The sequence below is a fragment of the Cyprinus carpio genome, chromosome B4, assembly GCF_018340385.1.
Source record: "Cyprinus carpio isolate SPL01 chromosome B4, ASM1834038v1, whole genome shotgun sequence".
NCBI classification, from domain to species: Eukaryota; Metazoa; Chordata; class Actinopteri; order Cypriniformes; family Cyprinidae; genus Cyprinus; species Cyprinus carpio.
The window spans coordinates 15,243,188-15,259,043 of NC_056600.1; the positions used below are offsets into that span (position 1 = coordinate 15,243,188).

The 15,856-nt window shown below is 36.8% G+C and overlaps 1 protein-coding gene across 1 annotated transcript in view; it reads left to right on the top strand.

The window, feature by feature from the left end:
• LOC109104295 (voltage-dependent L-type calcium channel subunit alpha-1C-like) overlaps nt 1-15,856 on the top strand; it is a 130,943-nt gene that overhangs the window by 86,380 nt on the left and 28,707 nt on the right. The window contains 14 exon segments of the mRNA XM_042722639.1: nt 2,871-3,010; nt 4,290-4,429; nt 5,050-5,211; nt 5,294-5,496; nt 7,101-7,204; nt 8,227-8,399; nt 11,128-11,218; nt 12,242-12,268; nt 12,700-12,860; nt 13,639-13,864; nt 14,613-14,814; nt 14,894-14,990; nt 15,115-15,229; nt 15,492-15,612. Of these exon segments, the coding sequence (XP_042578573.1) occupies nt 2,871-3,010; nt 4,290-4,429; nt 5,050-5,211; nt 5,294-5,496; nt 7,101-7,204; nt 8,227-8,399; nt 11,128-11,218; nt 12,242-12,268; nt 12,700-12,860; nt 13,639-13,864; nt 14,613-14,814; nt 14,894-14,990; nt 15,115-15,229; nt 15,492-15,612 (1,962 nt within the window).

The following is a 15,856-nucleotide window of genomic DNA, read 5'->3' on the forward strand; positions in this document are numbered from 1 at the left end:
TAATACATTCTCACTCACACAGATATCTTACGCTACTCCAGGCTTAAATTGACCTTTTTTAATGTGCTTTTGCTGCAATTATGGGCATGAGTGAGTAGCCCTGTAAATCGCTCTCTCACTCACACCGTCTCTGTCTCTCTCGCTCTCTCTTCGTCTTTCAGAGAGCAACCGGTCAGTCTAACTAAAGGATATGCAGCGTAAACTCATAATTATGATGTATTTTCCTCACAGATATACCGAGAGAGATTAGATATGGAACAATTATGATATGAGATGCGTGTTATTGTCCCCTGATGAACTGATACAGGTCTGTTTAGCATATATAAGGCAGCTCGTGCTGAAAAAAGAATTGGAGAGAATATTTGACCCCTGCAGTAAGTGATACTTTTCTTAAAAAAAATATATAATAAAATACATATTTAACCACAATTTTCACACAATAGCTAAACAAAATTCTAATCAATTTTTAAAGCAATTTTAAAAAGCACCCATAATTTTATTGTTCATGATGTATGTACAGTTCTTTTTGCATGTGAGATAAGCAAGTGATTTTCTCATTGATTCTGGAAAGATTTGAGTTGTTTTCTGTAGCTTAGCTACATAGATGGTTTCTTTGGTCTGAGATGTACTGGAAAGTTTTGAATTCTGAAAGTTACAGGATGTTTTAATAGTTCTTCACTTTATTTTAAAAGATAAAAGATTTCTCATAAGTGCACCACAATATCTAAAGAAAGTCTTAGAGACAAGCCTTTTTCAATAGAGCCATTTTGCCACAGATGTGCAGGAAATAAGAGGATTCTTTCAGGTTTTGTTCTTTGAATGGATCCAGGCTGGTGACCCAAAACTCATGGGTCTAAACTTGGATTGCGAAGAACCATGCACTATTTGAGAACAGGTTGACGATTCCTGCAGCTAATGTATTGTGTAAGTGACTGTTGACAGACCGAGCCATGGGAATATTTCCCTTTCTCTCAGTGAGCAAAGCTGAAGCCCTTATTTTGCTCTGTAAACCCAAATGGCTCTCAGGGGACTAGACCGTCTCAGAGCAGCTCCCACGACCTCTGACCTCCTACATCCACACACGCAGCAAATCAGAAGAAAAGGGGTGAAGCCAAGCAGGACTGTATGTTAGACTGCCAATGTTGTTTTTTAATGTCTTATCCAATCTCATTGTAAAACACAGAGGGAATATGAGGACAGGGCATCAAAATGAATCCATAATTAAATCTAATACAATAGATTCATCTGTTTCAATGTAATTGTTAGATGTTCTCTCTCTGTGTGTGTGTGTGTGTGTGTGTGTGTGTGTGTGTGTGTGTATATTGGATTGCTGTGGTGTTGATTGCACTGATGACCGAGGGCTCTTGTCAGTAATTGAGCTTAATTAATTTAAGAGCCTCTGATTGATTCCAGATCTCAGAGTTTAGTCTACAGTAAAGTAGGTGATAACAGCTTCATTTAACCCTGTTTTTAAAGCAGCTGGATTTATAATGTGGTTCCACATAAACAAAACACCTGTTTAATGAGTAATTCACCCCAAAAATAATATTATTTACTCACCCTCATGTTGTTTCAGAATCTTATGCTGCTGCTTTTTCTGCTGGACACACAATAATAGTTTGAAATTATCTAGAACCACATATATTTTAGAACCACATATATTTTAAATTATATGTATTTATGTCACAATGAATAATATATTTTTAAAATATATTTGTTAATATAAATTGTGAAATTTGTACATAGTAACACATTTATTTGACCAGACACAGTCCTTAACTAGCTACATTTGTTTAAGAATGTGTTGCTTTGTGCTAGAATTGTAGTGACTAACATAATTCAAATGTAAACAACATTTGGATTCATGTACCATTGTTTAAGACGCATGTTTTTCTCATCTGAATTATTTTCACACATTTTGAGTGCAGTTCTGCAGTGAATTCGGTACCATCTACATGTATTAAAGTACTAAATTGACTAGTTATTAAAAGTAAGGCTTATCACAGTGTTCATTTCAATATCCTCTCCAAAAAGGAAATTGGCAGCAGAATTTCTGCATGTTTAATAAAACCCTCAGCTACAGTGATATTATGGTAATTTACAAGTTAATGGTCTCCATTCTGTGTAAATCAACTATTTTGACTTTTATCTTAAGATACAGTCTCTAGGACCTGTTTTTTTTGGTTTCCCATTGAATGTGTAATGATCAGAACATCATTTATAAACAATTGTCTCTTTAAAGGCATTTATCAAGAATAAAAACAATGTTCAATGTTATACGTTGACTTATGGAAAGAGGAAATCAGTTATTATAGTCTCTTAACTATTATTAATCTTATTTTTATATTATTATAACTACTTTGTCTATTTAGTGATTTAATCTGCCACAAGAATATCAGGCATTTTAATATGGTTTAATGTTTTCATTTGAGAACTACTGATATGCAGTCAATTTGATTAATCATGCAATTGTTTTATTCCATTTTTTAAATCAGTTGACAGCTAGTGAAAACAAATCAGGTCTGATATCCCTTTTCCCAGAGTTGTGTTGAGATGAATGTCTGTGTTTTGATCCTCACAGGAAAGTTGTGAGACAGTCAGCAAAGACTTTGAAATTCATCTGGCATTTACAGACGCAGCATTTCTGCTCTATAATCCACTCGAACACAGTGTCTCTGGTGCACCGACATTCTGTGTGTTTGTGTGTGTGATATCTGTTCTTTTCTGATAGGCCTGATCTGTAATAAAATGTCACCCAGACAAATGGCTCAGTACATTTTTAGAGCTTCGAGCAGCTTTAGGCTTAAAGATATTAGAGCTGATGCAATTAGAGAACTAATATCCTCTTTGTCTCTGTTTTGTCTGTCTAGGAACGGGTGGAGTATCTCTTTCTGATCATTTTTACGGTGGAAGCATTTCTGAAAGTTATTGCATATGGGCTCCTGTGTCACCCTAATGCGTACCTGCGGAACGGCTGGAACTTGTTGGATTTCATCATCGTGGTGGTTGGGTGAGTACAAGCTCCCGGTGTAACCTGCAGTAACCCCTGAGACATAGGAACATGTGTGAGTAAGTGATATGTGTGTACAGTTGGATTTATCATAGTTTGAATTATCTGAGCGGTCACACACTAGAAGAATGCTTTTTGTTGGGTGTCAGTGTACAGCTTTTTTGTGTTTGCACAGAAGCTGAAATTGCTGATATAGGGGGTAAAACTTTATTTTACGGTGTCCTTGTTACACATGCTACATGTACTTAGTATTATAATAACAATAAATGATGCATAATTGCATGCAAGTTACTCTAAACCAAACCCTAATCCTAACTCTAACCATATAGTAAGTACATGTAGTTAATTAATGTTACTCAGTATTTAAAAGGATACTCCACCCCGAAATGAAAATTTTGTCATTAATCACTTACCCCCATGTCGTTCCAAACCCGTAAAAGCTCCGTTCGTCTTCGGAACACAATTTATGATATTTTGGATGAAAATTGGAGGCCTGAGACTGTCCGATAGACTGCCAAGTAAATAACAGTGTCAAGGTCCATAAAAGGTATAAAAAATTATCGTCAGAATACTCCATCTGCCATCAGACATATTTTTGTTTTCTTTGCTTACAAAAAGTGTTCCCGTCACTTCATATAACCCAGATTGCACGTCTGATGGCAGATGGAGTATTCTGTGGGCTAAGTGATTAATGACAAAATTTTCATTTTGGGGTGGAGTATCCCTTTAATTAATATTACTCAGTACTTAAAATAATACTGTAACAAGGACACCTTAAAATAAAGTGTAACCAAAAGTATAATAAATTATGTTCATGGAATGGAACATAGAATGATTTATTAAATTCTAAATATATAAAATTAAAATAAATTACAAAAAATAAAAATGCACTTTCTCTAAAAAAATGTATCTAAAGAGGCTAAAAATGTATAATTATTTATTCATTAGTCTTTATTTATTTTATTTTTTATTAAATAATTAGTATAACTAATTGTAAAATAGGCTAGAATATTTTATTTTATTATGTTATTTTCAAATATAATTATAAATGGTATTGGTATGGTATGTAAATGTTGTATGGTAGTGTTTCAAAGTAGTGTTAACTTTCAAAAGAAATTAATAGTAAATTCCAAAAAAACAAAAAAAACAATGTATGTTTAAAAGCATTTTTTCCCATGATTTGCATCCAGGCAAAAGTCAAGTCTGCTTAAAGTATGTTTTAATCTGAAATTTAAAATGATAATGATTCGATAATGTCCTCTTTCTATCTCTCTTTCAGGCTCTTCAGTGCAATATTAGAGCAGGCCACTAAAGGGGATGGTGGGACTTCAATGGGAGGCAAGGCTGCAGGGTTTGATGTAAAAGCCCTGCGAGCCTTTAGAGTGTTAAGACCTCTGAGACTCGTATCTGGAGTACCTAGTGAGTACACACACACACACACGCACACACACACACACACACACACACACACACACACACACACACACACACACACACACACACACACACACTCATCTGATGACTGTTGAGTAAGTCGTCCATGAGTCAGGACTGAGAAACTGAAAGAACATGAATTTAAATACATTTTCATTTCCTTCCTGTAGGAGGATCTGAAACGATTAGAGAATCAGTAATCACAACCCAGAAATCCAGAAGTCAAAACTCTAATAAGCCATTCCTATCAGCATGTGTAGGCACAGATTTTATTGTTGTGTAGGCAAAACCATTTTCTTTCTGATTGCCAATTTTGTCCAGAATGCAAGCATTCATTAGTTGTTATAATATGTCGCTCTGGAATATTTCTGACTAAGCAGTCAAGTATAATGACTTTTAAACTGTATACTGTAATTGACCATTTGTTTTTAGCTGTTCTGGCTTCATAATGGGAAGCTGACTGCACATTATCATTTTATTATCGATAACATTCAGAGTATAAACAGTTAGAATATAAATGCTTCACTCACAAAACAAAGAAAACCGTCCATGAGAAAAGTGATTATCTACTGTATTTTTCAGATTCCTTTCCTGTGTGCTTGCAGGTTTACAGGTGGTGCTGAACTCCATCATTAAAGCCATGGTTCCCCTCCTGCACATCGCTCTGCTCGTTCTGTTCGTCATCATCATTTATGCCATCATTGGCCTCGAGCTGTTCATGGGCAAGATGCACAGAACCTGTTTTTTCTCCAAAGATGGAAACAAAAGTCAGGATTTTATGAGTATTTGTTCCTTTCTTGTTCTAGTGATTGGCTCCAGATCAACTGACAGAATCCTGTTTTCTTTCAGGTCCTATATCTGAAGAGAAGCCGGCCCCCTGCGCCCCAAACTATGCCCATGGACGACATTGCACCCCGGCCAACGTAACGCAGTGCCTGATGGGATGGGCGGGCCCAAATGATGGAATCACGAACTTTGATAACTTTGCATTTGCAATGCTGACTGTGTTTCAATGCATCACAATGGAGGGCTGGACTGACGTCCTGTACTGGGTGAGTCTGCTCCAATAACGGCACACTACACCTAATGGCTGTATAAGCACACATGGTCTCTTTACTGAGAAAAGACACATGAATGAGGTAAGGTAAGGAGTATCTCCCAGTGTCTTAAGTTAAAAAGAGGAACCCTGTTGGTAATGGAATTGCTTTCCTAATTTGGAACAAATCCTCAAAGGAATCCTAATGTAACCATAATTTTTCTGGTAGGGTTTCACACAAAAACTAAGTCTTTCAGGACATAGAATTGATAAAATACCCATGTAAAACATTTAAAGTGTTTCAAATATATTTTGGGGGGATTTTATAAGATCCCAGTGTGATTGCCATTATTTTGTATAGAGATTATCCTGAAACAAGTACGTATTCTGTTAAAGATCATGCAATGTCCAACAGAACTGTAAAAATCAAATGAAGAATTAAAAAAATGTCGTGAGAATTTCAGATTATTTAATACGATCTTTATTCTTAGTTCCAAATTAAAATGGAAATTCTATTAGGAATCCACATCCACTTTTGCGATTTTTATTTATTTGTTTTATTGCATTTTTATATGCATTTTTATGACTAGGTGAGTGGTGTGTATGTTACTGTGTTGCCACTGAAAATTTAACATTCATTGATTTTGTACATCTATTTTTATACCTTGCCAACTTAAACCTTTGGATTTTTGTGATATGTTTTAAATTGAAAATATTCTGCTGATTCTTCACTGTGATAATGTTTTTCATTTGCAGAAATTACTTGTAAAACATCATTAAAAAGTAGGGCTATCAAGTGATTAATCGCGATTAATTGCATCCAAAAAAGTTTGTTTACATAATATATGTGTGTGTACTGTGTGTATTTATTATATAAATACACACATGTGCATGTATATATTTAAGAATATATATATATATATAAAGAATATATTTTTGTATATAATATAAATTGTATAATATTATATGTTTTTATACATAATAAATATACACAGTACACACACATATATTTTGTAAACACAAACATTTATTTTGGATGCAATTAATTGTGATTAATCATTTGACAGCCCTAGTAAAAATGTGCTGAAAACAACAAACCAATATTTTGCATCATATGACATAATTTTCTAAGAAAAAGCGTGTTTAAGAATGAATGAAGTTCGATTATAGCTGTATTATTGTTCGATTATAGTAGAATTAACAAGTTGTAAATAAAACATATTTCTAGCACAAACATTGAACATTATAATATGGTGGAGCCACTGAAAATGTTTGTAAAAACCAGAACTATTGACCGACTCACTAACAAAAAAAAATCCTGTTGAGTTCTCTGTGTGTGATCACTGCTGCTCTCTAAAGCCCATCTTTTCTGTATCTCAGTCCTCTGCACTCTTCCAGATACTTAAAGTGATTGACGGTTTTCCTGATGGCATCTTTTAAAGCAGTCAAACAGACTCAGCTGAACGTCTCTCTCTCTCTGTCTTTCTCTCTGTTGAATATGCTCTATGCTTCATAGGTTTTCTTGATGTTCTATGTTTCTGAGGGACCAGCATGTGCTGTTCACTGCACTCATTTCTTCACTCTTCTATCTTTTTTCTAACTGTCCCCTCCTCGTCTCAGATGCAGGATGCCATGGGTTATGAGCTTCCGTGGGTCTATTTTGTCAGTCTGGTCATCTTTGGATCCTTTTTCGTTCTAAATCTGGTTCTGGGTGTGTTGAGCGGGTAAGCATTGTGTACTGAAAGTGTGTGTGTGTGTGTGTGTGTGTGGACAATAGAACAAGCTCTGACTGAACTCTGATCAAACACATTTTCTTTCTCAAAGCACTGGGATTGAGCGAGCCAGAGAGGGGTTATGTAGAGCTGCCCATGTCCAGCAGACACATACTAATCATTCATTCATCCCTCTTCAACTGTACCCCTCCATCCATCCATCCCTCTCTCCCCCCATACTCCATCCTTCCTTCCATTCCCAGGTGAATGATGCTGTAGGGAATTCCTGGCCATGGCTTTATTTTGTCACTTTAATCATCATTGGCTCCTTTTTTGTTCTTAATTTGGTTCTTGGGGTTTTAAGCGGGTAAGGGACACTCATTCATTCTCTCTCCATCATCTTTATTTCTAAGTCAGTTTTTATCCTTTGGAGGGAGTGTGTGTGAGAGAGATCTGTTATGTCTGTACAAACAGGGGCCAAAGGTTTTTTGTTTCCCATTTTCCCTTAAATACATATTCATGGTCTTGTTGTGAGTGAATATCTTGCTCTGTTTATTGCAAGAAACACACTGCTGTACAAAATTTTGGGGTCGGCGAGATTTTCGACGTGTGTGTGTATATATATATATATATATATATATATATATATATATATATATATATATATATACACACACACACACACACACACACACACACACACACACACACACACACACACATATATATATATACATATATACATACATACTGTATATATATGTGTGTGCATATGTAGCATTTAACAATATTTCCATTTTTTGCTGTATTTTTGACAAAATTTACAAAATGCAGCTTTGATGTGCATAAAAAAACTTTTGAACAGTTGTGTAGTGTATGTGTCCTAACAGAAGTATTTTTAATATTTAATTGCATTTTTTTAATATTTTTGAATTTGAATTTTTTTTCTGATTATTAAACTTTTTTTTCTGATTCAGTCTGTATATTTTACGGGATGGATATTTAGAGGAAGTCTCTCTCTTTCCGTTTCTCAGAGAGTTCTCTAAAGAGCGAGAAAAGGCCAAAGCTCGCGGCGATTTCCAGAAGCTCCGTGAGAAGCAGCAGCTGGAGGAGGATCTAAAGGGCTACCTGGACTGGATCACACAGGCGGAGGATATCGACCCTGAGAACGACGACGAGGGACTGGATGACGACAAGCCTAGAAATCGTAAGTATGAGATCTGAGACGTTTTGCGAAAGTGTTGTCCATGCAAATGTAATAAATTGGTTTTAAATGAGGACATTGCTAATGTTTTGATTTATACTTAGTCTGAAAATACTTCCAGATCTATTAATTCTGACATGAGATATTGTCTCTTTTATCTCTGGCCCTTCAAGCATGATCAAGGCCTGATATCTGAGTCTGAAGTGTTTGTATTTGGGCAGGTTTTGCTATCCATATAAGGAATTAGGAATTAGAAGCAAGCAGAAGCAGACCAAACGTCCTTGTGGGGGACAAAAGGTTCACAAAACGTCTAGACAGTAGACTATCAGTAGATAGAAAAAGATCTTTAAAATGCCAGTTTTAGGCTTAGGGTTGTATAATTTGTTTATATGAAGAATAATAAATGGGAATGGGAAGTCCCTTCAGGGATATACAGTAAATATAGAGACTTTTGTGTGTGTGTGTGTGTGTGTGTGTGTATTTGGATTTATTTTTGACTCTGGTATTTCAGAGCCTGAGATTGTGTATTGTCAGTCCAGCCCCAAACTGAGATCAAATGGGAAAACGCTTTCACACACAGACAATATATAGAGATATACTGCAGTCCACATGCTGACACACATCTAGTGGCACAAAATAGAACTGCTCCTCAGATTATTTGTATTTTTTTTTGTATTAACAGTGATGTTTAATGTTAAGTGTTTTGTTTCTTGAGTTTTTGGTGACCACATTTTTTAGCTATAAATATTCAGGACAGAGAGGGCTGGTGGCGTTTTTTTCTGTCTGATTGTGTTTGTCTCTGACTGTTTGAGTCTCGCTCTGTTGTTTTCAGGGAAGACTCATCGTTTACAGTACATCCGTGGAGCGGTGAAGAAAAAAGCAGCTCTGCTTCGTAAGGCGTGTGCGTCTCCATAGCAATCACGGTTTACTTTTGCGTTTGCATGGGAAAAGTGCAACAAGACCTTTAAATACTGACCCCCGACCCATCCTTCCCCGCCCAGACAGGTCAATCTGGGTACGGAGGGCGATGGGGTCTCCCTGCTTAGTCCTCTGTATTTTAGATTTCTGAATGATGAAAAGCATGAAAATCTGAGGGGTTTGAAATTTAGATTCACTGCTCTTATGGGATAGTATACGTTTTTCTGTTTGAAATATCTGGACTTTTAGCATGTGGTTTTTTTCTCCAGGTATTTGAATCAGAATCTGGTGCTTTGTAGTAAATTTTAGTCACACATCAGGCTCCTGTTCCAATGTGATCTGCATGTGATGCCTAGATAGAAACAGTTCTGCTTTGCACACCACGGTTCAGATGGTTCTGACTATGATGTTGGGATTTCTCTTTAACAGCCATTGTGAGATGTTAATAGAAATAGATTGCAAAGTATTGTGGACATTTTTCTCCTGACTTATGCTTCATAACTTCCAACAACTTCAAAATTATTTATATTATCTACAATAACAAATTAAAATAACAAATGAAAAGAGTAATATTCATTTCATTTTAAACACATCAATTTTCACGAGACATGATGATGTAATGTCACTGTTTGACATCTGTAATCCTGTCTCGGAATATCCAATCAAACATAATCCCATAATCCCATTTCCAAGGGTGGTGTAGTCTGGATGATAATGTGTGTTTTTTTTAATTAAGAAATAGATTTAGGGGAAAAGATCAGAGCCAATGAAAATGCAGCATGGAATTTAGAGACCCTGCTTGACCCCGCCCCCTGTGCATGTTAATGAGATGGAATTGTAGGCCTGCATGCTGATTGGTAGATTAGCATTTATTTATTTTTTAGTCTTTTACATGATGTATTTGGGTAAGTTTGTCTAACTTTGGTTGTGTTTTGAAATCTGAATGAACCCATCCAAATCATTAAGTGTTTTATAATTCTGTTGGTTTGAGGTCTAGTTTAATTTAAGATCCATTCACAGGCTCAACACCCATGACACACAGTATATGTGTGTGTTGGTGAAATGTGGTATCTGATTCTTTTCAAACACTTTTTGGGGCAGACATTCTCACATATGGTCCATATTAAACATTAAAGGTCACATCTGAGCATGGATATGCTGGCTGTCATAAAGACTGTGGAGTCTATTTAATAAGAACTGGCTCAGTAACAACTTTCTTTCCATATATTATGTATTCTTATCTCTTTTTCTTTCTACCTTTTAACAGGTATAATTTAGCATGTTTTGACAGGTTTAACAGCTGAATTTGTCATTTAGGCTTTTTTTGTAGTGACAAACAGCTTTGTGTTTCTTGAAGCATCATCTACAAAACAATCTAATCTGTTTCTCAGCAAAACTGCACCTGCCACATACATTGTGAACAAACACTGTAATTTGGTTCCTAATGTGTTCTTTTTAGTGGCTTGCTGTGAGGAATATTTTACATATGTAAAAAACTATAGGCACCTTAAATGCAAAAGTCATTGCAGATATGTTTTCTTTAGTCAGCTGTTTTATGTTATATGCATTATGTTAAAACTATATTTTACTTACCTCTCATGGCCAGTTTTTACTCACATTTGGTAAGTGTTGATTTTGAACCCTGGTCATTTCTGCTGTCAGTGTGCCAGTGTAAAAGCTCAAGTAAGGGTCCTTTAGAGGTTGAAAGTCAGTTTCTTGTGTGTGTGAAACCAGCCTTTGATGAGCAATGAGTATCATCTTTTACTGATAATTCATCACACTCTCTCTCTCTCTGCCTCTCTCTCTCATGCAGTGAGTATGCCGGCCAGTGAAAATGAGTCAGTGAACACTGATAATGCTCCAGCTGGAGACATGGAGGGAGAGACCTGCTGTACTCGCATGGCGTAAGTCCCCACAGCATCCCGTTCCTCCTCTTTTCTCCTCCTCCTTCTGTTCTCCTTCCAGATCATCTCTTCTCCTCTAATTCCTCAATTACTTAATTTTAATTTCCCTCCATGCTCAATTCTCTTCAGACTTACTCTTTTCAGTATTCAGATGTTTACAGAGATGTAAGGTTGAGAGCTAGTTTTAAATGGTTTGCTGGTAGGCGAGGTCAGCAGGGCTCAGTGGGCGGCTCCTGGCGCTCCCGTGATCTTCAGTGTCGTTTTTTTCTTCTCTGTGCATCTGTTGCTGTCGTCTGTTTTCCAGCTGATCTGCCCTGTTAGTGATCAGTGTTTTATGTCACAAACACAGACAGGGACATTCATGCAATACACAGCCATAAAAGTAATTATATATGAACATTCCCATGGAAATTAAAAATCTGTGAACAGTTAAATCATAAGAACTGTTTAATTTACATATCACAAGGTGAATGTAACAAAAATGTATCACTGTAAATGGAGTCTTTGCTGAAAACAACCTTTGTCAAGGCAATGCAACACACTATCTATCTATCTATCTATCTATCTATCTATCTATCTACAGTATCTATCTATCTATAGCAACCAACCAAACTATCTATCTATCTATCTATCTATCTATCTATCTATCTATCTATCTATCTATCTATCTATCTATCTATCTGTCTGTCTGTCTATCTATCTATCTATCTATCTATCTATCTATCTATCTATCAACATATCTATCTATCTATCTGCATTTCTATCTATCTATCTATCTATCTATCTGTCTATCTATCTATCTATCTATCTATCTATCTATCTATCTATCTATCTATCTATCTATCATATGTGGGTGGCACTCAGTTGCTCCTGCTCGTCATCATGGGGGCGCTCTGAAGTAGTGATGATGTATGATCAGGCCCACCTGACTGCCCTCACAGTTCTGCTGTCTCTGTGGAAACACTGTCCTTCATGATGTCGTGTCTGTTCTGTATGTATAATACATTCTGTTTTCCATTCCAGAAATAGGATCTCCAAATCCAAATTCAGGTTAGTACATTACATACCGTCTGAAGGCGAGGCTGCCTTCCTTACTGCTCTTCATATACGTGTGTGTGTGTGTGTGTGTGTGTATGTGTTTGTTGTTGTTTCAATGCCAGTATTGTGTTTTGATCATCACGGTTGCCCTCTAATAAGTGGCTGAACATCCATTAACAAGTTCAGACTGCCAGTGTTATTCAGGTTAGATTTGTTTGCTACAGATGCCAAAAGAATTGAGAGCAGCAGCATTTACAATCACTGCCAGTACAAACACACATAGTTGTTATGTTTCCAGAAAGTGCATTTAGTGAATACAGAAAGGATATATATATATATATATATATATATATATATATATATATATATATATATATATATATATATATATATATATATATATATTTTATTTCTCTCTCTGTCTCTCTGTCTTTGTTTTGCAGTCGATATTCACGCCGATGGAATCGGTTATGTAGGCGCACGTGCCGTGCAGCAGTGAAGTCAAATGTGTTCTACTGGCTGGTGATTTTCCTGGTATTTTTGAACACACTTACTATTGCCTCTGAGCACCACCAGCAGCCAGAATGGCTCACCAATGTGCAAGGTACTCAATTCTACAATAGCATATATGTTTCAATGTACAATACTTTTGCTATTGAAATGTATAACAATGCAGCCTTGAGCAGACAAATATTTATGAAAGTGTATGTGTGATGTACTTTATATTTTGATTAGTTGTCCTTGGCGAAGCTACTTTTATGACTCCCATATCTTGTTTCTCTCAGAGCTCAGCAGTGACCATCCGATCTCATAAAACCCCATCAAATGTTGTTACCTAATTGATCTCAGAACCTTGGTTTGATTTACACTGAGGAACTATACCAACCGAGGACGCTCTGTTAATAACGCTACTTTAGCTATTTTAGTAAATAATGCAGTGATGATTCTGTGTGATGTCACACTATATTATTATTATTTTTCCCCAGACATACTCGATGTACAGAAATGTTCAAATGTTTGGGGTTGCTTTTTAAAATGAAAGCTGTAATACTGTATTGCTTTTTTCTATTAGTTTAATATATTTTTTTAAAAGTAATGGCAAAGCTGATTTTTCAGCAGTCGTTACTTCAGTCTTCAGTGTCACATGATCCTTCAGAAATCATTCTAATATGTTGATTTGTTGCTCAAGAAATATTTCATATTATATTATATTATTGTCATTTTTAAAAACAGTTGTGCAGCTTAATATTTTTTTGAAAACCGTAAAATGACTTTACTGTCACTTCTGATTATTTTAAGTACTAATTCAAGTATTCATTTCTTTGTGTCTCTGTATTGTATAAATCTCATAGTGAATGGATGTGTTGTTTCGGTGTTTACAGAAATCGCCAATAAGGTGTTGCTGGCTCTTTTTACTGGTGAGATGCTGCTGAAGATGTACAGTCTGGGCCTACAGGCCTATTTCGTCTCCCTTTTTAACCGCTTTGACAGTTTTGTGGTGTGCGGTGGAATTCTGGAGACTATCCTGGTGGAAATCAAGATCATGTCACCCCTCGGCATCTCTGTGCTGCGCTGTGTGCGTCTGCTCCGCATCTTCAAGATCACCAGGTATGTGTTAAAGGATAGTTCACCCAAAAATGAAAATTCTGTCATTAATTACTCACCCTCATATCGTTCAAGACCCATAAGATCTTGGGAACACAAATTAAGATATTTTTGAACAAATCCGAGAGCCCTCTGACCCTCCCATAGACTGCAAGGGTCCAAACACGATCAAAGCACAAAAATGTAGCAAGGACATTGGTAATATAGTCTGTGTGACATCAGGGGTTCAACTGTAATGTTATGAAGCTATGAGAATACTTTTTGTGTGCAAAGAAAAACAAATATAATTACTTTTTTCAACAATTCTTCTCCTCCTCAATCCGTATGCTGTGGCGTGCCACCATTATGGAGAATATCACGACACATGCGTCTGCTTCCGCATAATGTAAACAAGGCATGCGCATGGTGCCGCTTTTCTTTGCACACAAAAATATCCTCGTAGCTTCATAACATTAAGGTTGAACCCCTGATGTCACATGGACTGTTTTACTAATGTCCTTGCTACGTTTCTGAGCCTTGATCGTTTTAGGACCTTTGCTGTCTATGGGAGGGTCAGAGAGCTCTCGGATTTTATCAAAAATATCTTAATTTGTGTTCCGAAGATGAACAAAGGTCTTACGGGTTTGGAACGACATGAGGGTGAGTAATTAATGACAGAATTTTCATTTATGGGTGAACAATCCCTTTAAAGATGTGTGTTTTGTTAACTGTGGGGTGTGACTTTGGATTAATGCTGACTGTCCTCTCTCAGGTACTGGAACTCTCTCAGTAATCTGGTGGCATCTCTGCTGAACTCGGTACGTTCTATCGCGTCCCTGCTTCTGCTGCTCTTCCTGTTCATCATCATCTTCAGTCTGCTCGGAATGCAGCTCTTTGGTGGCAAGTTCAACTTTGATGAGACGCGCCGCAGCACCTTCGATAACTTCCCCCAGTCTCTCCTCACCGTCTTTCAGGTTCTGCCACAGTCTGAACCACAGGACACGCTTTTCATGTGTCTTCAAACCTGACCCATGTTTGATTTTGTGGTTGTAGATTTTGACCGGAGAGGACTGGAACTCTGTGATCTTCATCTGTGGAAACTGTATCTTTTCTTCTGTTGTGTGCATCTACTTCATCATCCTCTTCATCTGTGGAAACCATCTATCTTTAAACCTTATCCTAAAGAAAACTTGTTTAGCACAACACCATGTGACACAAAATAAAAGAGCTGATAATAAAACGTATCAAAACCTGAGCTCCTGAACTCTAAACAGACATCCTTCTGAATGTCTTCTTGGCCATTGCCGTAGACAACCTGGCAGATGCCGAGAGTCTGACATCAGCGCAGAAAGAGGAAGAGGAGGAGAAAGAGAGGAAGAAGCTGGCCAGGTTCAGTGACTCACAGTTCACATGAGTGCAATACTTTGAGATAGTCTGAGGGCCTGTAAAACCTTCCTAGGAAGATTTCCTGCCCCCTGCTTAATGAGCTCATTAAGTGTATCAGTTATGACTTCATTAGTTTAACATTGAGAAAATTAAGTTTAATTTTACAGAAGTGTTTTTGCCCCTCTGAAGAGCTGTAAATACAGGTGCTTAGTGGGACCGTAAAGCTGCACACGCACACATTTATGATGCAATTTCTGTCTTACAGAACGGTCAGTCCAGAGAAGCGTCAGGACTCTGAGAAACCACCTCTGGAGGAAGAAAAGAAAGAGGAAAAGATTGAACTAAAATCCATCACTTCTGATGGAGAGACGCCAACTGCCACTAAGGTCACTATCAAGAGGCCACATAGAAATGCAGATTAAAGGGCACCTTTTATCCCCCTTTTTACAAGATGTAATATAAATCTCAGGTGTCCCCAGAATGTGTCTGTGAAGTTTCAGCTCAAAATACCCCACAGATCATTTATTATTTCATTGTGAAAATGCCTATTTTGAGTGGAAGCAGAAACGCACTGTTTTCGTGCATGTCTCTTTAAATGCAAATGAGCACAGCATGGAGTAGCAACAAAAA